Source organism: Malaclemys terrapin, chromosome 12 (assembly GCF_027887155.1).
Source record: "Malaclemys terrapin pileata isolate rMalTer1 chromosome 12, rMalTer1.hap1, whole genome shotgun sequence".
NCBI lineage: Eukaryota > Metazoa > Chordata > Testudines > Emydidae > Malaclemys > Malaclemys terrapin.
In genome coordinates this window covers 44150317-44176162 of record NC_071516.1, presented here as the reverse complement: position 1 = coordinate 44176162, position 25846 = coordinate 44150317, and the positions used below count along the sequence as shown (strand labels likewise).

At 59.1% G+C, this 25846-nt stretch overlaps 2 protein-coding genes across 2 annotated transcripts; one reads left to right on the top strand and one right to left on the bottom strand.

Annotated features, from left to right (window-relative positions):
- Positions 1-537: 537 nt before the first annotated feature.
- Positions 538-3298, top strand: EMC4 (ER membrane protein complex subunit 4). The gene is made up of 6 exons (XM_054045446.1): positions 538-642; positions 1118-1203; positions 1605-1719; positions 1899-2052; positions 2358-2518; positions 2638-3298. The coding sequence occupies exons 2-6, from the start codon at positions 1124-1126 to the stop codon at positions 2671-2673; spliced, it is 546 nt and encodes a 181-aa protein (XP_053901421.1). The 5' UTR covers positions 538-642; positions 1118-1123; the 3' UTR covers positions 2674-3298.
- On the bottom strand, positions 2924-25846 carry SLC12A6 (solute carrier family 12 member 6). Its single transcript, XM_054045445.1, has 26 exons — positions 25747-25846; positions 23421-24541; positions 14847-14891; positions 12636-12724; positions 12062-12193; positions 11644-11790; positions 11185-11239; positions 10849-10979; positions 10456-10697; positions 10036-10250; positions 9389-9547; positions 9053-9151; positions 8773-8830; positions 8202-8376; positions 7812-7930; positions 7516-7614; positions 7136-7255; positions 6480-6584; positions 6233-6401; positions 5490-5685; positions 5239-5408; positions 4992-5123; positions 4589-4696; positions 4322-4506; positions 3974-4107; positions 2924-3884 (listed from the first exon to the last, which is right to left on the bottom strand). The coding sequence occupies exons 2-26, from the start codon at positions 23692-23694 to the stop codon at positions 3793-3795; spliced, it is 3450 nt and encodes a 1149-aa protein (XP_053901420.1). The 5' UTR covers positions 23695-24541; positions 25747-25846; the 3' UTR covers positions 2924-3792.

The window sequence follows — 25846 nt, the reverse complement described above, 5'->3', positions numbered from 1 at the left end:
CCCCTTGTGCAGGGGATCATGGTGGTGTCTCTGCTCTGAAAGGTCCATATTGTCATGGGTGGGGGTGGGGGTGGGTGGGAGAATTATAGACACTACATGGACAGCCTCATGCCCCCGTCCCCCATACACACAGCCCGAGAACCTGCCCAGGCCCCCAGATGTCTTCAGTGGCCCTCACACCCCCTTAATGCCCTCACCATCCCGCCCTCCTCTGTGACTCTCCCCGCACGCCCCATTAACTCCTGCCAGCCTCCCCGTCAACCCCCTCACATTCCCACCCAATGCCCTGAAAATCCTCCATACGCCCCTTTAATCCCCCAACCTCCCCTTTAATTCTCTGAGCATTCCCCTTTAATTCCCACACTACTCCCCTTTAACACCAACCTCCCCTTTAATTCCCCCCCCCGAATTCCTCTTTAGCTCCCCCAACCTCCCCTTTATTTCCCCAACCTCCCCTTTAAGGCCCGCGGGCTGGGGCCGGAGCGGTTCTAAGTTCCCCAGCCTCACTCTGGCCAGGCAGCCCCACCCCGGGGGAGGAGGAGCGGCCTCTGCCCCGGCGACAGGAAGTGACGTACAGTACAGAGGCGGAAGTCGCTTTCTGTGATCGGAAATTAGCTGTTTCCAAGGGGGGCGTCGGGTTGGGTGAGAGTGTCCGGGGGTCAGGACGCCTGGGTTCCCTGCTCGGGGGGAGGGGCCAGGACGCCTGGGTTCCCGGGGGGAGGATGTCTGGGCTCCGGGGGAGGGGGGAGGGGTCAGGACGCCTGGGTTCCCGGGGGGAGGATGTCTGGGCTCCGGGGGAGGGGGGGAGGGAGGGGGCGGGCAGGACGCCTGGGTTCCCGGGGGGAGGATGTCTGGGCTCCGGGGGAGGGGGGAGGGGTCAGGACGCCTGGGTTCCCGGGGGGAGGATGTCTGGGCTCCGGGGGAGGGGGGAGGGGTCAGGACGCCTGGGTTCCCGGGGGGAGGATGTCTGGGCTCCGGGGAGGGGGGGAGGGGGCGGGCAGGACGCCTGGGTTCCCGGGGGGAGGATGTCTGGGCTCCGGGGGAGGGGGGGAGGGAGGGGGCGGGCAGGGCGCCTGGGCTCCCTGCGACTCGGTCTCTGTCTCTCCCCTGGCTGCAGGCGGAGATGGGGACCCCCTTGGTGGCCAGTCGGGGCCGGCGCTTCAAGTGGGCCATCGAGCTGGGCGGCCCGGGCAGCGGGGGCAGGTGAGGTGCCGGGGGCTTGTTACGGGGGGCGGGACGGGGTGTGGGGCCAGGCGGCTGGCAGCGGGGTCCTGCCCTCGGAGAGGGGGTGGCCGGTCGAGGGTCTGCCCGGGGACCCCCAGATCAGGCTCCAGGAGCTTGAAAATCCTGGGGGATCCAGAGGCTGGGATCCCCTCACAGCCTGCAAGGGGCTGGCCAGGCACGGGGGGCTCGCGAGAAAATAGGACCATATAGCCCCCCCCCCCAAAAAAAACACCAGTTTATTAATGGCTACATCTCCAAGCCAAGCGAGTTGTCCCCCTCCAGCGTTGTGTGGCTGTTCCCCAGTTGCCCCACCCCAGAGCTGGCTGTATTCCCCTAGGTACACAAAGCTCCTGCCTCCTCCTCCTCCTCTCTCCCCCCAGGGGCCGCAGCGACCGGGGCAGTGGCCAAGGCGAATCCCTCTATCCCGTGGGCTACTCAGACAAGCAGGTCCCTGACACCAGCGTCCAGGAGACTGACCGTATCCTGGTGGAGAAGGTACTGTGGGGGCCAAGAGCAAGGGGATGGGAACCCCCAGAACACCTGGGTTCTGTCTGCAGGTGTGGGACACCTGGGTTCTCTCCAAGGGGATGGAGTGGAGGGCTCAGAGCAGAGTGCTGGGGGGGAAGGGGGCACACACGCAAGGCCCCTCTGACACATGTTCTTCCCCCCCCCAGCGGTGCTGGGATGTGGCGCTGGGGCCACTGAAGCAGATCCCCATGAACCTCTTCATCATGTACATGGCTGGGAACACCATCTCCATCTTCCCCACAATGATGGTGTGCATGATGGCTTGGCGCCCCCTGCAGGCCCTCATGGCCATCTCTGCTAGTGAGTATCCCCTGTCTCCTCTCACCATTCCCTCCCAGCACCCCCTTCTGGCCCTCTCTGCTAGTGAGTATCCCTCACATTGCTCCCACCGCCTGCCTACCTCTGGCCCCCCCTATGGCTATTTCAACCAGTGAGTATCAACCCCTCACCATTCCCCCAATCCGGGCCGGTTAGTGACTCTATGCAGTCTCAGCTTTTCTCCCCCAACCCCACCCTGCTCCAGATTCCTGGCTGGGCTGGTGGCTGGAGCCCCCCTACAACCCTGGCTCTTGCCCCCAAGTCTGACTGTCCTCTCCCACCCCCAGCCTTCAAGCTGCTGGAGAGCTCCAGCCAGAAGTTCCTGCAGGGGCTCGTGTATCTGATCGGGAACCTGCTGGGGCTGGCGCTGGCTGTCTACAAGTGCCAGTCCATGGGGCTGCTGCCCACCCATGCCTCCGACTGGCTGGCCTTCATCGAACCCCCTGAGGTGAGGGGGCTTAGCTCCTGGGTACAGTATAGAGGTTTTTGGGCAGCAGGGGGGGCATGGAGGAAGATGGGGTAGGGGCTAGCAGGGCTGTGCTGACCCCCTCTCCCCTCTCATTGCAGCGGATGGAGTACACCGGCGGGGGGCTGCTGCTGTGACCAATACCCCTTGCCCCTGGAGAGATTGCAGGTTTTCCAGGAGGACCTGGAGTCTCTACAGCTCCTGTTGGGCTTTGAGCCCCACCACCCTCTTCTAGCCTTCCCCCTCCTCGGGCAGGGTGGATAAATAAAGCTGCTGTGCAGAGGTGCCTCCACTGCCTGCTGCGGGGGAGTGGGAGGCAGAGTACACGCAAAAAGCACAATCTGGATCTTCCCTCCCATGTGCAAGTTCCAGCCCCCACAGCTACACTTAATGTATAAAATTTTATTCTTTACACATTTCTGGTACAGAGCCAAAAAAAATCCCTTCTTCCCCCCAATACTGTAAACGGGGGCTTGACCCCCAATAAATTAAAAGCCCCCCCTCCCCAAAGATCAAGTAGTGGGTGCCAGGCCCTGCCTTCCAATTGAAGCTATAGGGGGAGAGGAGATTGGATTTGCCTGTTTCAAGACTGCCCTGGGGGTCAGCAGCTCCAGAAACCGCCTGCCATGATTAGTGCTGAGACAACAGCAGCCAGGGGGAGGGAAGGGGGAAACTTATGTCCCTACCCTCTCATGATCCAGCAACCCCACCCTATGGGCTATGGGGCAGGAGTGAATGTGAAATAAAAAGTTAAGCCACAAGTGTGATGAGTTGGTGGTTTCTTCTGGTTCTCAACCCCACTCTGGCCCCTGCAAGGGGCATCCCAGCCATTAGGCCTAGGAAGTTGGATCAGTGACTGGCACTGGCCTGCCCCGAACAGGCCCCATTACAGCAACCATGCTGCTTGCACCCAAAAAGGGGGGAGAAGGGAGGAGGCCCACAACCCCCCTGCACCCTTCCACAGCAGCTGAAAAGGGAAAGGAAGCAAAGCAGCTTTGCCACTGCGTGGTGACGGGCATCATGGGAAATCTCTCCCATCCCTGCTTTGTGAGGGTTGCCCCATGGTGACCCAGCCCTGTTGGGTCTAATACCACAGTCCCTTTTGTGCCGCCCCCTTTCTTGCCCTGTAGGAGTAGAGAGGTGGGGTAACTGCTGCATGGAGGTGTGCCCTTGGTGAATTTTGGCATGCCTCTTCCCCCCAGCCTGTCTAGAGGGCAGCAGTGGAATGAAGTGGCAGAGGCCAGTGGAGGGGCACTCTAGGAGTAGATAGTGATGACCTCGCTGCCACCCCCCCGCACCAGCAGCACCCGCTCCAGCCCTTCAGTCAGCACCTCCAAGAACTCCATGTCTGGGGGACGGATTAAGGAGCCAACACTGGCAAGACAGATCGACAGCGCTCCCCCCACCTACCCCCCTGGCTCCCCACGCCAAGGATACAGTTCTCATCGCCTGCAGGGTTGCGGGGCGGCCCCGGCATGTTGAGCAGGACCAGCTTTGCATCGTGGGACTTGTTGACGATCACCTCGTTGAGTTTGACGGCCGTGTGCATGCGCCGCACATTGGACTGGTCCCTGCAGGGGGCAGGAGGGTTAGCAGCGGCCACCGGGTAGGGGAGAGCCAGACAGTGCAGGGGTGGCTCCATGGGTGGGGGGGGGGGGTGTCCTGATGCCACCCCCGCGATGAGGAAAGCATTTCTAGCCTCATGTTAGGGCAGCTCTATCACCACCTCCAGGGATGGGGGGGGGGCTGGTCCCTAGGGGCTGATGGGAACCAAGAGGGGCTTACGGCTTCATGTTGAGCAGATCCTGCATGCCCTCGAGAGTCCGGGCCTTCTGCCCGCGGGCCGCCATGTACTTATCCTTAGTCCAGGTCATCTGCACCTTCTCTTGGTAGGTCTCCGTTTCCTCGTCCTCATCAGACCCGATGCTGGTCAGGCGCAGCATGGAGTTGCGGTCCTTCACCAGCTGGGCCTGCGGGAAGCCTGGGGGTGAGTGGAGGGGTGCCCCATGGGGGAGGGGAGCAGCCCACCCCCACCCCTCAGTCCCCACTTACCTCCCGGTCCCGCTCAGTCTTGGAGAGCCGCATGTGCCGCAGCATCTGGGAGCGCTGCTCCATCATCAGGGTCCGTTCGTAGGTGTAGGCTGAGATGTCGCTGTCATGCTGTATGGGGCACGTGTGGGATGAGCTGAGGCCAGAGGTGCAACCTGCCCCACCCCCCTCCCAGAGCTGGCCTAGAACCCAGGAGTCCCAGCTCCCTCCCACTCCAAATCGTGTACAAAGCTGTCCCATGTGAAGAAATGGGGCCTATACCTGGGGCTCCCAAGAGAGATTCCACTCTTCAGCTGTGGCAGTGCTGCCCCCTAGGGGCCGTTCTGCCCATATGCAGTCTCCCCCACTCCTAGGGGGGCCACAGAGCATGGTGCTCTCCCCCCAGCTGCCCCCTCAAGTCTCTCACCATCTCCACCACCTCCACCTCTGCCTCGATGCGCAGGTGGTACAGGAAGGTGGCCAGGTCCTTTTTCATCTGGATGCTGTTATCCTCCAGCTGGGCCACCGTGAAGATGCGGATGTTGCATTTACGCCACACCTGGGGACACGGGAGAAGAGAGAGAAGCCAAGCACTGGATGGGTCAGCACCCGCAGGTCAGCTCTCCATCCTGCTGCCCCAGTCCCCACTCCCCACACCGAGCCCCAACTGGCACCTTGTGCTGCTTGAGCAGGAAGGGCAGCAGCATGAGCATGCCTCCATCGTGGACGATCCACCACACGTCGATGTTGCCCTCAGCGAAGGGCTCCGTGTTGCCTGGGTAGAAGGCCACATTCTTGGCCACCAGTAGGGCCAGGTGAGCGGCTGTGGTGACTCGGACAGTGCCTATGGTGACAAAAGTGGGCAGAGGTCAGAGGGCACCAGTGGGGGAGAGGGGAGATCCCCCAAGCCCACACCCCCACGTACTGATGAAGGTCTTCCAGGCGCGGGCGTCCTCGCTCTGGCGCCAGGCATTGGGCCAGCCCATCACCACTGTGTTGTGCTTCATGCCGCCCAGGCCACAGGACTGGATGAGGTGGGAGATGCCCTCCCGCACCTTGGCTGCCACCACCAGCTGGCAGAAGCCCTTCACGCGCTCTGCCTCCATCAGGTGCTTGATGGTCTGCAAGACACATATACAGGGGAGCAGCTAGGGGGCGCTGTGCTGCTGGGGGCCTCTGCAAGGGAAGCCACAGCACTTGGGGGGCACCATGCCGCAGAGAGCAGGGTCCGGGGCGCTCAGCAGGGGGTGGGTGTGTGCAGGAGGCAGGGGATGCTGTGCCACACAGAGCAGGGGCCAGGGGAGGTTCTACGGGGGGCACTGTCCTGGGGCTCAGCAAGGGACACCGTACTGCTGGCATGGGGGAGGCACTAGGCAGGGGGCACTGTGCCACACGGAGCAGGATGGTGGGGCGCTTGCCAAGGGGTATCATGCAGTGGGGTGTGACACAGCAGGGGGCACTGTGGCACACGGAGCAAGGGTCTGGGGGCAGGGGCTCAGGAGGGGGTACCAGGCAGCTGTTGGGGAATGGAGGAACTGTGGCATGGAGCAGGGCCAAGTGGCTTGGCAGGGGGCACCATGCTGCTGCGGGGAGGGGAGAGCGTCCAGCAGGGGGCACCGTACAGCAGGGTGGAGCTCGGCAGGGGGTGCTCTCTCCCCCTTCCCTGACCTGCTCAGCCGCCAGCGCCTCGGCGTAGTTCTCCAGGAAGTTGCCCACCATGACGGTGCCCACGATCGTCAGGCCCTTGCCCGCCTTGAGCTGCGAGGCGAAGGTCAGCAGGCGTGGGTGCTTCACATGCAGGTCCTCGTCCAGCTTCAGCAGCACCAGCAGCTGGGGCCTGCGGGGGGAGAGGGGTCACATGGGGGCCAGAGGGTGCTCACCCCATGGTGCAGCGGGTGTGGGGGGGCTCTCCTACCTCCAGTTCTTGGTGTGGGGGGGGCCCACCTCCAGGCGCAGCAGGGCAAAGCGGGCAGCGCTCAGCGACAGGCCCCGGATGCCGTCGCCCCACTCCTTCTCGGCTCTGCGGTGGGGGGAGAGAGACGGTGCTCAGCCAAAAGCCATCCACCCCACACCGAGGAGACGGGTTCACGTGAGAAAGCTGGGGAAACTGAGGCAGGGGAAGGGACCTGGCCAAGTTCAGACTGGACAGAACCCAGGCGTCCTGGCTCCCAACCCACTCTTGTCCAACTACTAGACCCCACTCCCCTCCCAGAGCTGGGACAGAACCCAGGTGTCCTGGATTCCAGCTCCCTCAGCTCTAACCCATGAGACAGGTCTTCCTGTACAGAGCCAGAGCACTACATCCCGGCAGGGTGACCACTGAGGATAGGGGATGTCTCCCATTACCACAGCTGCCCACAGGCCCCTGGCTGGCGGCCACCAAGAAGGTGAGGGCTGCCTGCCCCATGGAGCCCAAGCCCCACTCGGCTCCCTAGCGGGCAGGAGATGGGGAAGCCGAGGCAGAGGGGGTGGGGAACTCCCCGAGGTCAGGGAGGAAATGGGTGAACCCAGGAGTTCCAGGGGCGGCCCGTCCAGCCCAAGGAGTGCCAGGCCCTGCAGGAGACGACGCACCCCTGGTACTCGATGTACTTGTAGATCATGCCGGCGATCACCATGGCGACGATGGCGTAATACCAGGAGGACACAAACATGAGCGCCAGGCAAATGCTCATGCCCACAAATGAGAGCGCCCTGCAGGGGGAGGGAGGGAGAGAGAGAGAGAGAGAACACCCAGGAGTTTGGACCCCCATTCACACCCAACAGGCCCCTCCCAGAGCTGGGGAAGGAACCCAGGAGTCCTGTTGCCCAGCCTCCTCCCCCCCCCCCCGCAACCCACTAGACCCCACACCTCTCCCAGGGCTGGGATAGAACCCAGGCCCTCCTACTCTAACCACTAGACCCCACTCTCCTCCTGGTGCTGGGGCAGAACCCAGGCCCCTAGGCTCCCTTACCAGTGGTAGTAGCGAAAGCGGGGTCTCCAGTTGGGGGTGCGCAGCAGGGTCTGCAAGGCGCAGGCCAGATTGACAAAGAGGTAACACATCAAGAAGAACCTACGGACCCAGACAGACAAGAGACAGTCAGGGGGTGGTGCCTCGGGAGCTCCCCCTAGGGCACAGGCTGACATGCCACCACGAGATTCCCCACTCTGGGATGGGGACGCCAAATCCCAGCTGGGGGCGGGAATCTTCCCCCCCTCCACAGAGTCCTGCCCACCCCCTCCCCCCACGTGGCTCGGCGAGGACCTTACATAGACAGGATGGGGGCCACGAGGTCCAGCGAGGCAATGAGGATGCCCAGCTCGGCGATACCCGCTGTCAGGAGCAAAGCCCACGTCGGCTCCCCGTTGGCTTTGCTATGGCCGAAAACCTAGGGCGACAGCACACAGGAAACCCACTTCAGGAAAGCAGGAATGCAGCCAGCTCTAGGGTGGGGCAGCTGGGGGACAGCTACACAAAACCACACAGGGATGGCTTGCCCAGCACTAAGATGCAGCCAGCTCTGGGGTGGGAGCAGCTGGGTAATAGCCATACAGCAACCCCACAATAGGGATAGCTTGCCCAGTGCGGAGATGCAGCCAGTTCTGGGGCAGGGCAGCTGGGTACTGTGGGAGGGAGAGCAAAGCGGAGCGCGCTATTACCCGCAGAAAAGGGATGATGTTGTCCTTGGCAATGGCCTGCAGCAGCCGGGGGGCGCCGGTCAGGCTCTGCAGCCCAGCCCCGCACGTGGAGAAGAAGGAGCCGATGACGATGACCCAGGGTGAGGGCCAGGAGAGCGTCCCAACCACCAGGTTCCCGTGCACAGCGTCGCCAAACCTGCCAGCCGGAGAGGGACCGTCAGCCGGGGGGACTGGGCGGGGAGGAGCCCCAGACAGGGGCTACAGACAGGACCGCACAGAGGGGGGCCCAATGAGAAGAGGGGCGATGGGGACTCTATGGAGGGGTATTATGGGCTGGGGGGGGCCCAGTGGATGGGGGGGCCCAGCAGAAGGGTGCTACAGGCTGGGGGGGAACCAATGGAGAGGCGCTATGGGGACCCAGTGGATGGGGGATCCAGTAGAGGGGTGTTATGGGCTTGGAGGGACCCCAAGGAAAGAGGACTAAGGGTAGGGGGACCCACACCCCCTGAGGAGGCGGCAATATGGGGAGGACGGGCAGCCCCAGTGACAGGTGCCAGCGGGGACACCACAGGGCAGGCCCCCCAATACTCACTTGTCCCGCAGCACCACCCCTTCAATGCAGGCCCCGAACAGAACCACGTTGCTGAGATCTATGGCAGTGTGGAGTCAAGGCGGCCATGGCCCCAGGGTCATAGCGGTGTGTCAGGATTCCCCCGACATAGCCTCACCCCATGGGGGGGCCCTTCTCCACCCAGCCTCGTGTGGGCTCTGGCATGCTCCGACCCTGAGCGAGGCATGTCCCTCCCCTGCCCTTGCCCCGTCCGTGCCAGCCCCCTCTCCCCCCCACCACCACACCAGCCTTGGCAGGATACAGACGAAGGAGGTGGTGAGGATGGCCAGGATGGTGCCGATGGGGATGGATTTCTGAGCATCCTTCAGGTCTCCAGAGCGGTTCGAGCCAGCCATGATCCCTGCAGATATCGGCACAGGAGAAACGGCTGCTAGGTGAGCACCCTGCACTGCTGTCCCAGACGCTGGGGTTCTATTCCCTACCAGTGGGGTGATCACCCCACGCTGCCATCCTGGACACCAGGGTCCTATTCCCTAGCGGTGGGACCCTGCAGGGGCCCCTAGGGGTGATCGCCCTGTGCTGCCGTCTTGGAAGCCAGGGTCCCCCAGCTCCCATCCCCCACGGCAGCTGTGCTCACCGGTGACGGAGGGGAAGAAGATGCCCACGAGCAGGGTAAAGGAGGTGGTGATGTCGGCTAACACGTACTCCTGGCTCATGGCCCCCAGCACGTCGACAGAGTGGGCCGAGGGCTTCTCGATGATCTCCCCCTTCTGCAGGTAGCTGCTCCACAGGTTCTCTGCAGGGAGGGAGAAGCGGCTAGTCAGCAGGGCCGTGGGGTGAAGCCACATGGGGTTGGACTATCCCGTCCCACAGCCACCAGTGTCTCTTGAGTCGGCACCCGGGCGTCTGTCTGTTCAACCCAGGAATTCTAGCCGGTACCATGAAAACTGCCGGCCCATCCTTTGGCTGGGGTTCTGGGAGCGCCCCATGCCGCCATCCCTGATGCCTGGGTCCCATTCTCCCTCCTAATCTCCCTAGCGCCCCGCGCTGCCATCCCTGACACCTGGGTCCCATTCTCCCTCCCAATCTCCCGAGCTGCAGTGCCTGCGTTTAAGCCACTGGAGTATTTTGGGGGTCAGTGCTGGTGCGGGGGCCTCAGAAAGAGGGTTGAGGGGCTCCGTAGCTGGCAGAGCTCGTGCCCAGATTGCACTATCCTGCAGCTGTGGCAGGCTCCCCTCACCACCGGCTGGTGGGAGGATCCACCCAGCCATGCTAGGCCCTCACCGGTGATGATGCCGCTGGCCAGGCCCGGGATGCCCTGGATGGAGGTGACGTTGTTGTGAGTGAAGTATTCATCACAGGTGGCGTTTAGCTGCTTGCTGGAGTTGCAGAAGAGGCCCCAGAGCTGGGTGGGCACCGTGAAGTTGCCCAGTTCCTGGGTCTTAGCGCAGACGTTGATGTGCCGGCCAGAGAGGGTGCGGTTCCCCAGCATACAGACCCTGTGCCGGGCGGGAAGGCAGATAGACACAGAGCCCCAGAGCATAGAGCCCCCTGCTGAGATCAGTCCTGAGCAACCCCCCTAGGAGTACAGAGCCCCCCACACACCCCTAGCTGAGATCAGCCCTTAGTGAGTCCCACCCCCAAGGAGTGCCAATCCCCCCCGCACCGCCTGCCAGCCCCCCCGCAGAGCCCACCGGCACCTACGGGAAGCGGGGCGGGGCGAAGGAGGATTTGATGGCCCCGGCATAGATGGCCAGGATGGAGACGATGACGCAGGCGAGGAAGAGCGAGGCAAACTTGTTAACGTAGCGCACGCCGACGAAGACCACCAGCACCATGAGGACGAGGAAGGCCGAGCCGTAGACCCGCATGTTGTTCAGCATGGCTGCCGACTCCTTCAGTACGTCAGCACTGCGGAAAATGGCTGCCTCGGGGGCGATGTACATCTGTGCAGGGCGCAGAGAGAGACGTTACTTCCAGGAGGCGCCGGCTCCAAGCCACCCCAGGGCAGGGGGCCGGCTGGCTCAGGGGAGTGGGGAATGGGACATGTCACACACGCCACACAGACCCCAGTCCCCCAGGGGGCAGCATTCTCACCAGGAAGATCTCGATGGCTCCCAGAATGTACATGGCGGCGGCAAAGGTGGTGCCCAGATAGAAGCAGAGCCCCACAGCACCCCCGAACTCAGGGCCCAGCGCCCGGGAGATCATGAAGTAGGAGCCCCCAGCTAGAGAGAGAGGACAGAGAGTCAGGGAGCAGCTAAGGAGATTGGGGTGTGTCCCGAGGGCTCCCCATCCATAGGTGCCAGGGCAGGAGATGCCCTGAGATGGGGGTCAGGAAGGAACCAACCACCGCAGGGAAGAATTGAGGCCTGGCTGATGGGATGGGGACGCCGGCCAATCCAGGAGAGAAGAATGGTCTGACCCACTCACCCGGCACGACTCCATTGGTGGCGATGGCACTCATAGAGATGGCAGTTAGCAGCGTCTGCGGAGAAGGTAAAAGTGAACAGCAGGCGGTGTTGTTAGAGGAACAGCACTGAATTGGTAGTAGACATAATGGTTTGCATGGCCTGCACCGAATGCAGCTGCCTCTGGGGTGGGATGAGGCAGCTAGAGAGGCCCAGTGAACAAGGGCTTGGAACCAGAAATGGTGGAGAATGACATCGCCAATGGTGGATGCAGGGCGGGCCTGGGGAGGCAGAACTGTATCGACTGAGGCCGGATTTGGGTAGGACACCAGGGTTCGCGATCCTTAGAGAGCTCACTACACTCTTCTGGCTTGGACACTCCCTGTAGCACAGCGCCCAACAGTGCCATGCTAGAACCAGCACTGCCTGCAAGGGCAGAGTGCCAGCGCCCCTTAGTGCCCCACTGAGGGCAGACACTCACGCAGCAGCAGCAGATGAAGACAATGGCAAAGGCCTGCAGCACACCGGCCGTGCCCACCACCCAGGTGAGGCGCAGGAAGAGGATGACCCCGAAGATATTCTGCAGGCAGGGCAGATAGACACCCATGAAGGTGCCCATCTGGGGCGTCTGCAAAGAGAGAGACTGTGGTTAGGGCAAGGAGTGCTGGGAGGCAGGACTCTGCTCTGGGAGGGGATAGACTAAGAGGGCTGGAGTCCTGCCAGTGCCCTTCAATCTCACCCCGCAGCCCCCTGCTATCCCATCCCTGGGCTCCCCACACTGCCCCCAACCCTGCCAGTGCTCCTCCATCCCACCCTTCAGCCCCATGCCATCCCAACCCTGGGATCCAACCTGGTCCCAGCTCGGCCAATGCCCCTCAATCCCACCCGCAGCCCCTCACCTTCGTGGGCTTCTTCTTGCCCTCTGCAATGTTCTCAGCCTCCTCGTGCTCCCGTGCCCCCTGCGTCAGGTTGGTGTAGTTGGCCATGCGGTTAAGCAGGGAGGACACCTTCGGCCGGGTATCCATTTCCTCCTGCAGGACGAGAGGGGGTGAAATGGGGAGCTGTCCCCGTGCAACCGACGCTGCCTGAGTCTGCAGAGAGCCTGAGCCCGTCGCTGGGATGCAGCCTGAGCCGGAGCCCATTGCTCCAAGAGGTGTCAACTGCCTACGTGCGTCTCAAAGGAGTGTGAACTTGAAGCCCCGCCACCCCTATCCCAGCATTAGAGAACCAGTCAGAGGATGAGCACAGCAGAGCCTGGCTGCTGGATTAGTTCTGGGGGAAGGGTCAAACCCCCAGGCCCTGTTACCCCATCAGGGTCAGGGCTGCATCACAGCTCCTGGATGGACATGAACCAGGCTTCAGCCTCTTAGCACTGGCCACCAGGGGGCAGCAAATGACCCCCTCCCTGCTCTGCCCTGGAGTGAGCCTGCCCTCTCCTCCCTGCCTGTGGGGAGCAGATTCCACCGGGGGTACCTCGAAGAGCGCCAGGTTCTTGTCGAAGTACTCATCCCCATCCTCGTAGCTGGTGTTGTTGAGATAGATGTCTTTCTTGCGCCCGGGGTCTAAGGAAAGACAAGGGGGACAAGGAGAACCCAGTGTGAGGTGCAGTGAGCTGGGGGGTCTCAGCCCTGTACCAGCTTACCAGGGTTCTCCAAGAGCCCAGCCATTCACCGCTCCCTCCTGGCAGGGGGGCCGCAGCACCAATTTACAGACACTCACACCTCTACAACTCCTCTGGAATGGAAGGAGACTGAGGCACAGCATTAAGAGTAGAACCCAGGAGTCCTAGCTCCTAATCCCACCCTGCTCTAACCCACTAGACCCTACTCCCCTCCCAGGGCTGGGGATAGAACCCAGGAGTCCTGGCACTCAGCCCCCCCGGGCTCTAACCTGTGGTCTCACTCTCTCTCTGCCCCTTGGCGAGAGGTGAGTCAACAGTCAGGCTGCTGCCTGCTCAGAGGAAGATTCCTAGCTGGGCTGGGCAGAACAACAACCTGTTCCTTTATTGCCCAGCCCAGGCCCCCCGGCCATGGAATCCCAGGCAGATGCCTGCACAGTATGAACCTGCAGCCGCCTCCGCAGTTCAGCAGGGAGGCAGCAGCACAGGAATAACAACTCTCTACTACCTGAGGGGCAGGGTGCCAGAGAGCTCCCCAGGTCCCTTCTGCTGCCCATGGCTCGGGATGGGCCTCTGGGGCTGTTGGCAGAACACTGCACAGGTTTAGCTCGCCTGGCACAGCTCTCACTGTGAGAGTGCCCCCACCCCACTCCCTAGAGCACAGCGCCCCCCCAGTGCCGCGCTGGGGGACTGGGGCCAGCACTGACTGCCAGGGGAGAGTGCCCCCACCCCACTCCCTAGAGCACAGCACCCCCCAGTGCTGCACTGGGGAACTGGGGCCAGCACTGACTGCCAGGGGAGAGTGCCCCCACCCCACTCCCTAGAGCACAGAGCCCCCCAGTGCCACACTGGGGAACTGGGGCCAGCACTGACTGCCAGGGGAGAGTGCTCCCACCCCACTCCCTAGAGCACAGCATCCCCCAGTGCCACACTGGGGAACTGGGGCCAGCACTGACTGCCAGGGGAGAGCCCCCACCCCACTCCCTAGAGTACAGCACCCCCCAGTGCCACACTGGGGAACTGGGGCCAGCACTGACTGCCAGGGGAGAGTGCCCCCACCCCACTCCCTAGAGCACAGAGCCCCCCCAGTGCCACACTGGGGAACTGGGGCCAGCACTGACTGCCAGGGGAGAGCCCCCACCCCACTCCCTAGAGCACAGAGCCCCCCCAGTGCTGCGCTGGGGAACTGGGGCCAGCACTGACTGCCAGGGGAGAGTGCCCCCACCCCACTCCCTAGAGCACAGCGCCCTTAGCACCGCTTTGGGGCAGCGTAAGGTCACCCCCCATGGGCACTGCTGTTTGTGCAGCTGCCGGTGGCAGGGCCTGAGCAGCTCAGCTGGCCTCGGTGTTTGCTTTGTACACAGCACAGGGAAAGCCATGCTACCAGCCAACCGCTGATGCGGGACAAGGTCAGCGGAGAACAAGATACTAACAAGTGAGCCCCACGGCACCCAATCCCCAGGCTGGGGGCTCCCCGGCAGGAAAAGCCAAAGTAGACTACTTCAGCATGGCATTAGGTGGCATTGTACTGCAGAGATCAGAGGCTCAGTAGGGGGCGCTCTCCCCTCCCCGTCAGTGCTGGCCCCTGGGGGTGCTGTGCTGCAGGGAGCAGGGTGGGGGCTTCGTAGGGGCATTCTCCCCAACACCCCAGTGGCTTAAATAAAACCCAGGAGTCCTGTCGCCCAGTTCCAACAGACCAGAACGCCTCTCTGACTGTGAAATCGGGCTGAGAAGGACCATGGACAAAGTCACACCTCAGTTCTGGGCCTGGTGCTCAGGCAGCGGGTGCCTGCAATGATCCAAGGAAGACCAGATGGGTACCAGGAAAGAGGGGAATTAGTAGCGAGGGGTATGTAAATTTCCCTCTCCCTAGGGTAGTCTAATCGAGGGGGTGAAACACACATGCACACACAGAGCAGGGCTTCGGCAGGGGGGCTGCAGGGACAGACACACACAAAGCAGGGCTCATTCCCTCCAGCAAGAGGTGATAGGCACAAATGGACACACACACAGGCTCGTTCTGGCCAGGAGAGAGAGACACACAGGACTCCTTAGCAATACCATACCTAAGAGCTGACACTGTTCCCCTGTGATGGAGGTTTGACTCACGTCTGAAAATCAAACAGAAGATGGGGAAAAATGAATCACAAAAGAAAAAAAAAAGGAATGAAAAACAAACAAAAAAAGACTGATAAAATATATTTCCTCCCACTGATACATGTTAGCAAAGAAAGGGAAATGAGCAAAGAATCTGGGGGTTTTAGAGCATGATTTCAAAACCAAAAAGTAGCTGCAATAACATAAAAAGAAACCAGCGCAATCATATAGCAGAGTTCAGGGAGTGGGGGATGGGGCCTTTCTCCTCTAGTGGGCATTGATTCCAGGGTGCTCTACGCAGCAGGGTAGGAAACTTGTCAGTCTGCCGCCCAGACATACACACGATAGGCTGGACCCCAGAGGGGCACAGAGCGCCAGTATCCCAAGATCGGACTCCTCAGATCTTTCCCTGTCACCTAAACCCTCAGGCAGCAGAGAGCAACAAGACTGAGGGAGGCGGGTGGCTGGGCGACGGTTGCCCTGGGTCAGGCTATGAATCAATCCTTTGTTGAGCCCCCCCACCCCACCCCCCCCAATCCCCCACAGCCGAGGGCTCTGGAAGAAGGATTCACCACAGCCCACGTGCTGCCGGGAGGAAAAGAAAGAGACAAAGAAGGGAGAGAGAGAGAGAGAAAAAGAGTCCAACCCCACAGCTCCCCCGGCTGTGTCTGTCCCCTGGCCCTGCTGCTCAGCTGCCCAGCCGATGAGGCAGCGTCTGGCGCCAGATTGGGGATTTTGTCCCTGCTCGCTGGGTCGGGGAACGGCCCAGGATAATTGGAGTTTACATGGAAGCAGCTGGGATCCTGCCCTTTCCAGCCACCCGGAAAACAGATCTGTCCCAACGCTGGCCCCGCTCCAATTCACACCCTGCCCCAGAGGTGGTCCTGTTTCGGGAGCAGGGAGAGAGAAAAGCAAAGCGTTGGACCACCTGTGGATGTGAAAAAGGGTCCCACAATACCAGGGGTCAGTGCCTTAGGACACCATACAGGACTCCTGGGTTCTATCCCTACTTACAGACACTTGATCCTGTGGCCAGTGCTTGAGCTGCATTACATTCCCACTCCACAGAGTTAGGTAGATTTTCTGTCACTGACCCCCTATCCCACATTTATATTTTCTGCTGAGAAAAGAACCCAGGAGTCTTGACTCCCAGCCCCTCCTGCTCTAACCACTAGACCCTCTGGGAGCAGGAACAGAACCCAGGAGTCCTGGCTCTCTGCATGCCATCTGAGTGGCTGTAACTGTGCTGCCCAGAGCTGGGAGTACCTTCATAGGCCATCTCCTCTCCATCTAGCAGACAGGCAGCATGAGCCCTGACAAGCAGAGGGCGAACTGGCAGGAAGCCAGGGGCTAGGCTTGGGATATAATCCCTGACGCTGCCCAGGCTACAGCCTGCCCTCCCTGCTGGAGCTAAATCGAATTAGCTGGGCTGCTGTGTGACATGAGGCCTGCTCCGGCTCAGCCACTGGGCTAGGGGGTGGGGGTGGTGGTTACGTATTTAGGAACATGGGGCCTTTCCCCTTCAGGGGGCACTTGCCCCGATCCAGCCCCAGGGTGGGGGAATGGCTGGACATTCCCCATCTCCCTAATCCCAGAGGTTGGGATAGAACCCAGGAGTCCTGGCACCCAGCCCCTGCTCCAACCACTAGACACCACTCCTCTCCCAGAGCCACAGTGAGAGCTCAGGAGTCCTGACTAGGGAGCTGGATTAACGCGCAGGCTTTGTATAAAGTCTTCCAGCTGCAGCTCAGAAAAGTCACCTCAGCCACGTGCAATGCCCAATTGAGATCCGGGCACAGTGGGTGGAAGATACTGCATGGAGTATTTCCCAGGCTGCACAGAGCCTGCTTTAGCCAGGAGGGGGCAGGGAAAAAGAAAGAAAGAATGAAAAAGTCAGACAGGAGGAAAGAATGAAAATGTCAGAGAAATGGAAGGCAATTCCCTGCCAGGGGAAGGAGCCAAGCCAGCACCGACTCCTCTGTGCAAGCCCAGAGCAGGGGCAGATGCAGCAAGAGCTTCCCCCAGTGTGCACCCTTTCCTAGAAGCGCCCCCTTTAGGTCGACAGGGGAGGCCAGTCTCTGTGCCAAAGGTGAGTGCAAACCCAGTGCTCCAGCCACTGAGCGTAACTGATTATTGATTAGGAACCACAGGGAGCAAGGCAGAAAGGAAAGGGTTAAGCACATGGGTGGTGGTGGGGAGGGGAGGTTTGTCATCTAATGAGGTTCTCAATGAATCCAGATTCACGCGCATGGAGGGATATAAAAACACTGCACTGGGATCACTGAGATGCAGCCACCTCTGGGGCAGGGCAGCTGGGTAACAGCTACACAGCAACGCTGCACTGGGATTGTTCACCCAGTGCTAAGATTCTACAGTCACCTCTGGGGTGCAGATTGACAGCTACATAACAATTACACAGCGAGACTGCACACAAATGGCTCGCCTGGGACTGAGATGTGGCCACCTCTGGGGTGGGAGCGGTTGGGTAACAGCCACACAGCGCTGCCATGTAGGTTTGGGACAAACAGTGAAGGAGGGTGCCATGTGGCTTGGACCAGAACAGAATCACCAGAGCTTGAATTTGCCAGGACAATGGGGTTCGCTCCTTCTCTCTTGGTGGCAGGGGCTGTCTAGAGTCTGAGCAAAAACAGCACCCCCCCCCCCTTTAACTACCCCCATCACCCCTGCTATGACAGAAGCACCTAGTGCCCATCATCAGCTGCATCAATCCCCAAGGGGACAGTCACCCCGCAGATCCCTTCCCAAAAACTGCCTGTCCAGATCCACACTGGACCCAAATGCACACCAGCCGTGTACAGGTAACAGCACAGGGCAGGCCCACGGCCCGTTCTCTGTCAGGGTCTCCAGGCCTGATCCAAATCCATGGAAAGGTTCCACTGAGATTGGAGGGCTCAGGATCAGACCCCACAGCACATTCCAGTTCCCCCACATCCTCACACAGCAGAGAAAGTGAGGCCCAGAGCAGGGGAAGAACCAGCACAGAAAGCACACAGCTACAAAGAGGAAGAACCCAGGAGTCCTGGCTCCCCTGCTCTCTAATCCACTAGATCCCACTCCCCTTCCAGTGGTGGGAACAGAACCCAGGAGTCCTGGCTCCCAGTGCCCCTGCTCTAACCACTGGAGCGCACTTCCTTCACTAATCAGTAGCGGAGCTGTGGTTGGTGTTTAACTGAAGATCATGCAACGGGTTGGGAAGAGCCCAGGGGAGGCTGCTATGATGGTTGACGAAGGCGGGCAGGGGAGGGGGCTTGGATCTGGGGAGCTATCAGGAGGCAGGAGACAATAAAGAGATACTGCCCCCCCCATGTACCCCCTCCCCCCCGAGACAGAGTGGGCAGCCCAGGTAGGGGAGGAGCAGCCAAGAGACAGATGCAGGTAAAGCAGATTAATGTGGCGTGTTTACATGACGGCTCACCTGACACCGTGATCTCTCTGGGCATCCAGATGCCAGCCCTGTTGGCTCCTTCCTGGGACCCTTCTTCCACCCCACCCTCTTCATCATCATCCACCTTGGTAACAGTGAAGTGAGGCATTTTCTGGACTAACTTTTCCCCCCAGCACCAGCAAAGAAAGGGACTGGAAGCACCGGGATCAGGTGACCGGCAGGCTCCACGGGAAGAGGCGGGATGGGGGGGCGGGGGAGGGCGTGTTCCCCTGCTGTGTGTGTGTGTGTGTATTACTGGCACTAAGAGGATTAACTGCTCCACCTACAACCACTTCCACTCTCCCGCTGAACTATAGCAGGCAACATGGGAGAGGCAGGGACCCGAACGGGCCCAGCACTGCAATGCAGCCAGCTCTAGGTAACAGCCCCACAGCTACTGTCTGGATGGAGAAGTCTGTAGCCACCTGAGCTGTAGCATGGCTTTCAGAGAGGCAGGATGGAATCAGATCAGGACTCCTGGGTTCTATCCCCAGCTCTGAGAGAGGAGTGGAGTCTAGTGTGTTAGAGCAGGGGGGCTGGGAGGCAGGACTCCTGGGTTCTATCCTTGCTCTGGGAGAGGAGTGGGGCTAGTGGATTACAGCAGGAGAGGTGGAGCTGGGCAAACTCCAGCGCATGGTGGCCTTTTCCCTACATACCCCGCCCTCTTCATTTATACCATGAAGGAGCAGAGATTAGGGAAAAGGTCTTAATCAGTTCAGGAAATGCCTAAACGGGGAACTCCAGGCGAGGGTGAATGACACAAACACTGGGTTGGACCCACACCACTTCCCACTCCAGAATGGGGTTAGCCACACACCCCTGCCCTGAAATGAGCCCTTGAGAAAGCAGAGGAGAGCCCTGGCATAGTGGCCCCTTCAGTTCTCTGTTGAGGCTTCCCACCCCCTGCATTGGCTCAGGTGAATTAGTTAACTTAGCAAACTGCTTTGAGTTGATCAGGGAAAAGGGATTAGGGACAGAGCAATGTAGGGCTTGTCTACACTACAAAATTAAGTGGACATACAGCCACTGCAGTATTTAAAGTGGTGGTTCACATCCTCACCAGGGGCGCTTCCACTGATTGAAAAGGGACCTTGCTAGATACCGACAGCTGGAGCCCGGCAACCCTGGGGCTGACAGCCTCAACTGTAGGCACGGGGCTCACAGTTGCCCCTCCCACAGCTGTTAGGCGGATGCCGGGCTCACAGCTGGGTCTCCCCCCCACCCCGGCATTGACAGCCCCAAGGGTGAGCCCACAGGGGACTCAAATACACAGCAGGGAGCCTACCAGCAGTGAAATTGACGTTATTGTCAGTTTCATGGCTGCTATTATTTCAAATTTTGGCTTGGGCTGGGATGTCAGCCTGTGGGGAGCTCACAGCTGGAGTCCCCTCCCCCCTGAGCTGACAGAGGGAGATGGAAAGGAAATGTGAAATAAAAGCAGCCGTGAAACTAACAAGGATGTCAATTTCACCGCTGGTAGGCTCCCTGCTGTGAAACAAAGACAGGTGCAGGCTCACAGTTCTGGCTGTCAGCCTGGGGGCAGTGGGGGGAGCCTCCCACTGTGACCTCCCCACTGCTGGGGCTGATACCTGGAGCCCCCCTGCTGCCACCCAGTGAGAGACTGGGGGAGGGCCCAGGATCATGCTCTCCTTCCCCACCCCTCCAATCCCTCACGGGGAGGGCTGGAGGGTGCTAACAGCTGTCAGCCCACCTTGGGGCTGACAGCCAACAGCCGACGTAAATAACGCAGTGTCTACACAGACACTGCATCACCCTTACTACATCGACATAAGCCCTACGCCTCTCGTGGGGGTGTAGTGGGCCTACTTATTTCGGCAGAAGCACCACTGTAGTGTAGACACAGACATAATTAGGTCGACGTAAGCTGCTTTACGTCCATCTAAGTATGTAGTGTAGACCTGGCCTCAGTTCCCTTATTAGGGACAATTCGCGTTCCCCCGTCAGGCATCTTTTAACTTTATTTCTGCTGCCATCAACAGGCCAAACCACACATTACACCACTGTATATGTTCAAGTGGAATAGTCAGAGGGGCTGCAGGTTGGGATTGAGGGGCACCAGCAAAACTATTGGGTTGGGGGAAGACAAGTGCTGGGGCAGCAGGTGCTGTAGATCGGTATTGAGGGGCACCAGCAGAGGTGGGGGAGCCCAGGAATGGGATAACAAGGGGCTATGGGTCAGGACTGAGGGGCACCAGCAGAGCTGAGCAACAGGGAGAGGCCAGGACTAGGATAGCTGTAGGTCAGGATTGAGGGGCACCAGCATAGCTGTGCGGGAGGGAGAGGCCAGCGGCCAGGGCTGGGATAGTTGGGGGCTGGGTGTAATTTTGCTAACAACCTCTAGTCCTGACCCAGAGCCCCACCTCCTGTTCCAGTTATGCCCTTTCAGTTCCTCCTCCGCTGATCTCTGCCCCAGCCGCGCATGCCCACACAGCTGTGTGATGTCCTAGAACAGAGAGGGGCTGAGGTCAGATCACACATTATGGGTCAGAACTGGTGTCACCCCCCGGGGTTTCTCTTCGGCTGCCACAGAATCAGGACTGGTTCCAGGCCTCCGCTCCCCCTCCAGTCAATCCAGAGTCACCTCTGACTGCAGTGGAGACCCGACTCCATTTTGTTCACAGCACAGAAAGGAGACACATCCATCTAGCTTGGACAGAGGAATCAATGGACAGGGAGGGCCAGAGAGCCAGCTGTGAGAATATGGGATTGGGGGGGGGGGGGTATCAGGACCTAGCCCCTAGCACAGAGGGAGCCCAGGACAGCACTCCATCCCCACCCTCACAGGCTGCGAGCTCTCCCAGCCCTATGACTGTTTGAGAAACAGAGAACAGGCGTCGGCAGGAGCCGCGAAGGGCCATTTGTCATGGGATGATGGGAAGGAGGGGGCTGTACGAGACAGGGACTGTGGGTGAAATAAACAAGTGGGGAGACAGCTCAGCATGGAGGGCAGCAGGCACTCATGTCGGTGGGTCAAGCAGCTGCCATGCACGAGTGTATGATGAACAGCAGCAGAGCACTACACGCACGCGTGGGTGCATAAGATCACGTAAGCTCTATGCACCTGTCTCTGTGCATGCATGAGCCACTGTTGAAAACAAGTCAACCCCATGCACACGTGTGAGCTTGTACATCTGTGTCTTTGTGCATGTACTGAAAAAATCCAGGAAGTTGTGTGTGTCTGTCTGTCCGTGTTCTCGTTCATCGCAGCCTTGGGGCCACATCAGACCACGCAGCAACCTCCTCCCCAGTTCCCATCCGCTCTCTCTCTGCCCAAGGACAAAGGACGTCCGGAAAAGCACAGCCAGCCTCTCCCGGGAGATAAACAGCGGAGGTGCTGGGGACATTAAGTCCCCGAGGCGCTAGCTGTCTGCTCATCTGTCCTCCTGCTGCAGGCCTGCCACACACACACGCATTCATGCTCTCCACTTCCTGCAGCGCCTGTTTTGCTGCTTCACTGGGCTTCAGGCCTCTGATGGCAACAAAAGGGCCCCCTTCGAGGAACACAGCCGCCTTGATGTCTTGTGAAACGTCTATGACGTTACCAGGGTACTGTCCCACAAGTGATCCCACAGAGGGAACGGGGAGCACAGGACTGTCCAGGGTGCGCCAGTGGAGAAGGCTCATAGGCATGTGAGTATGAGCTGGACAATATCCATAAACCAGCTCTCCCTTCCTGACCCCAGGCTGATCAGCTTTGCCCCGGAGCATGGCCATCCATGAGCCTCTTATGACAAGGGGGAGATGAACAGACCTGGTGCCAGGGCGGACTCACAATTGCACACTCATGTTCACTGCAAGAGCTGGGAATGAACCCAGCGTCCCAGCAAATCCCAGCTCTAAAGAGTCACCTCCGCCCCCTTTAAATCTCTCCTTGCAATTTCAATCCAATCCAAAGTCCTCCTTCACTTCCTGTCCTAAACTCTTGGTGCTGTTAAAGCAGCAGCCATGCTCCACACCAGAAGCAGCTGCATCTCAGCACTGTGCATCATTATTAGGCACTGTTACACAGCTGCTTCACTCCAGAAGTCGACGCATTTCAGTACTGGGTGAGCAATCCCTGCGCACAGATCCTATGAGACAAACACGGCATTTATGCGCACGTACTGCAGATCACAGCATTATCAGGCCTGTAACATAACCCACGCTGGGAGGCCCCGAGAGGAGCCGTGACTCTGAATCAGTGGTGACCAAAGCCCCACCACCAAGTTCTAGGACTCATCTCTCATCTGAGTCTGCATGAAAAAGGGAATCAACAGGATTAAAGGGAAGTTCAATTCTCCCGAGTCATTTCCGCTGAGTCTTGCTCAGCATTTCCCATGCAAGAAAAAGGCTGAAGAAATAAGGATACTGGCTGAGTCAGTGATAGCAATAGAGTCAATGCACTATAACCCTCTGTGAAAACACAACCCCATCCAGCCACACCTATCTTAAAGCTGGCAACCAAGACACCTCACCCCCAAAATGAAAGCTGGAAGTGTGTTCCCATTTGCTCACAACAAACGGGAAGACCAAAGCATTTAGGAGGCACCTGATGGGCAGTGACAGAGAACTGGCAAGACAACTGCACCTGGTGATGTACTAGCCACCATAAACTGGCCCACCCCACTGCAGCCATGAATTATTGTGGAGTCGCCCATAAATGATCCCCCTCCATCTCCAATGCACCCATGAGTCATCCCTCTCTAATGCAGCTGAAAGAGGTCTCCTTCCATCTCCAGCACACCCAGCAGTTGAGCAACTGCAAGTTGGCCAACAGATAGATGCATTGCAAGTTGAGTGTGCCATTTCCAATGCACCCATAAAGTTTCTTCCTCCACTTCCAATGCACCCCTAAGTTGCAGTGGACGCATCCAACATCCCCTAGAGATATCCTGCTCTAGCGCCAATGCACAAAAACTGTCCACCTCATTGCATCCATGTCTCTCATCACTCTCCCACAAGATGTCCACCTCCAATGCACCCAGGTCTCCATCCACCCTCCCACACCAGCCCAAACCACCACAGTGGTAGCCACATCAACACTGGTGACTTCCCAGCTTCTCGTGCTCATGCACATAACCGGCGAAGTACCTCCTACCTTCTGCCATGTCATGGGGGTTGGACGTCCTGTCGCTAGCCGGTTCACCCGCCACAGTGGCCCCAGAGGTGGTGGCCCCTGAGAAATCACTCATGCCCTCGCTGCGGCTTGTCTCAGGGACACTCTCCCGGGAGCTGAAGCGGACCCGGGAGCTGGAGCGGGAGCTGAGGTCCGGACTGGTGTCAGAGAGGCCTGGGATGTCATCAATTTTCGTAGGGGTCACCATGAACCGGACGGAAGCCATTTTGGCAGGAGACCGTTGGCGTTGGTGCATGCGTGAGTGGAGAAATGTAAACTTCCTGGAAGCTTTAAATTCTAATAATCCAGAAACAATAACAAATAGAAGGGAAACGATAATTTAGGAGGGTAACGAAATGAGTGGGGTAACAGCAGGCTCCACCACCAAGTGGATTCATGTCTAGGGTGGAGTCTCAGCGGTCTGGTGCGATGTGGTGCCCAGACATCCAGTGGTTATCAAGTGAGTTTTCCACAGGTGTGGCTAAAGGTGGAGCACGGGAGGTGACCCATGGTTTAACGTGCAAATATTTCACAGCTGCCTGATTTAGTCAACAATTTGTTTGTCAGAGGCCCTAGCCCGAGGCTTTGGCATGCAGACAATCCTTGGAGAAGTGCACTGCAGGGCCAGTATGTGCAAGGAGAATGTCTCACAAGTCCTGGGGAAAGCACTTGTTTGCAAATATCCTGCAGGGAAGGTGGTTCGAGGAAGGGGTCTGTTGGTTATGGAAATGAGACAGTGCAAGGAGGCAAAAGAATTTTACAAGGTCCTAGTGCAACGATGGGGGCAGAAGAGAACACGAGATCCAGGTGCGAGGAGGAGAATTACCCACCGGTTTCTGGTGTAATGTGCAAGGAAAGCAAGTATCCTAAAGAGTTCTGCTGCAAATATCCCACGTGATCCTGGTGCAACAAGAAGGTGAAATAGCTCAAGGGTCCTGGTGCAGGATGGCAGCTATTCTACATGGTTCTGGTACAAGAAGGTGGAGTATCCTAGTCCAAAGAGATGATTATTGCACAGAGTCCTGGTGCAAGGACATATGAAACTATTCCTTGAGGTCCTGGTAGGGTTATGGTGCAAAAACGTACAACTTTTCAACAGGGTCCTGGGGTGAGAAGACAACTATTAAATGTCAGCCTAGTGCAAGGACACACAATAGCACAAGGCAATATGGCTATTCCAGAGGATCCTAGGGCAAGGGCCCACAAACTCCCTAGTGGATCCTGATGAAACTCACATGAAGGCATGCAGTCATGCAAGGGTGAGAAGATCCCACACGTGAACATGTGAAGCCCCCATGTAGTCCACATACAGGGGATATAATTATGCAAGGGCATATATATCACCAATGTGTCAATGAGGCAAGGGCATGCAAACCCACTGCAGGACAGGGATGATGGTGCAAGACCTCCAGTATGTTGGGGCAGCAATAGAGTGAGGGATATACAAAATCCTAGTGAGTAGGATTAATGTGCTCAATCCCCAAAAAGGAGGAATGATGGTGCAAGGAATGTTTAAAACCCTTATGAATAAATCACTGGTGAAAGGTCATTCTTGAGCTCTGTGAAGAAAACAATGGTGCAAGGGATGTGGGTCTCTCAAGTCACTATTGGAAGGGTTGTGTGAACCCCATAAGTGGAATCAATAGGTGCAGAAGTCAGGCAAGCCCCCTGTGAATTGGTGCCAGGGCGTGCAAAAGTCTCACGGGGGGGGGGGAAAGAGGAACCAGTGGTGCAAAGGCATGAGACCCCTATGAACAGGTCCATAGTGTGGGGGTGTGCAAAAGCCCTGTGAGGGAGCAATGGTGCAAGGGACACACAAGCCACATGTGGGGGAACCAGTGGTGCAAGGGGTATGCAAGAGCCCCCTGTGCAGATCATTGATGCGAAGGCTGCACAAGAGCCCTGTGAGGGGGGAGATGGTGCAAGTGACATACAAGCCACATATGGGGAAGTGATTGTGCAGGGGGTGTGCAAGAGCTTCCCACACAGGTCATTGGTACAAGGAGCGTGCAAGAGCCTTGTGAGGGAGCAATGGTGTAGTGGGTGTGCAAATCACATATGGGGGACCTGATGGTGCAAGGGATGTGTGAGAGCCCCATGATGGTGCAATAAGGGGAGGGGCGTGCAAGAGTCAGTGGTGCAAGGGGTTGTACAAGACCTCCCCCGAGGGCGGGGCGATGGTGTGAGGAGTCCCACACTGCCCACTTATTTATGGGGGGGCTCACACTGCGCGTGCGCAGCAGCCCCCCGCCCCGCGGCGCCCCCTCGCCCGAAAGCGCGGGAAAAGCCCCGGGCAGCCCTTGTTTACCTCTAGTGCGCGCCGGCCTCAGCTCCACAGCGTTCCACAGGCTCCCCGCGCGCCGGGGCTGCAGCTCCTGCTGCCGCTCGCGCTGTCAGCTGCCGGCTTC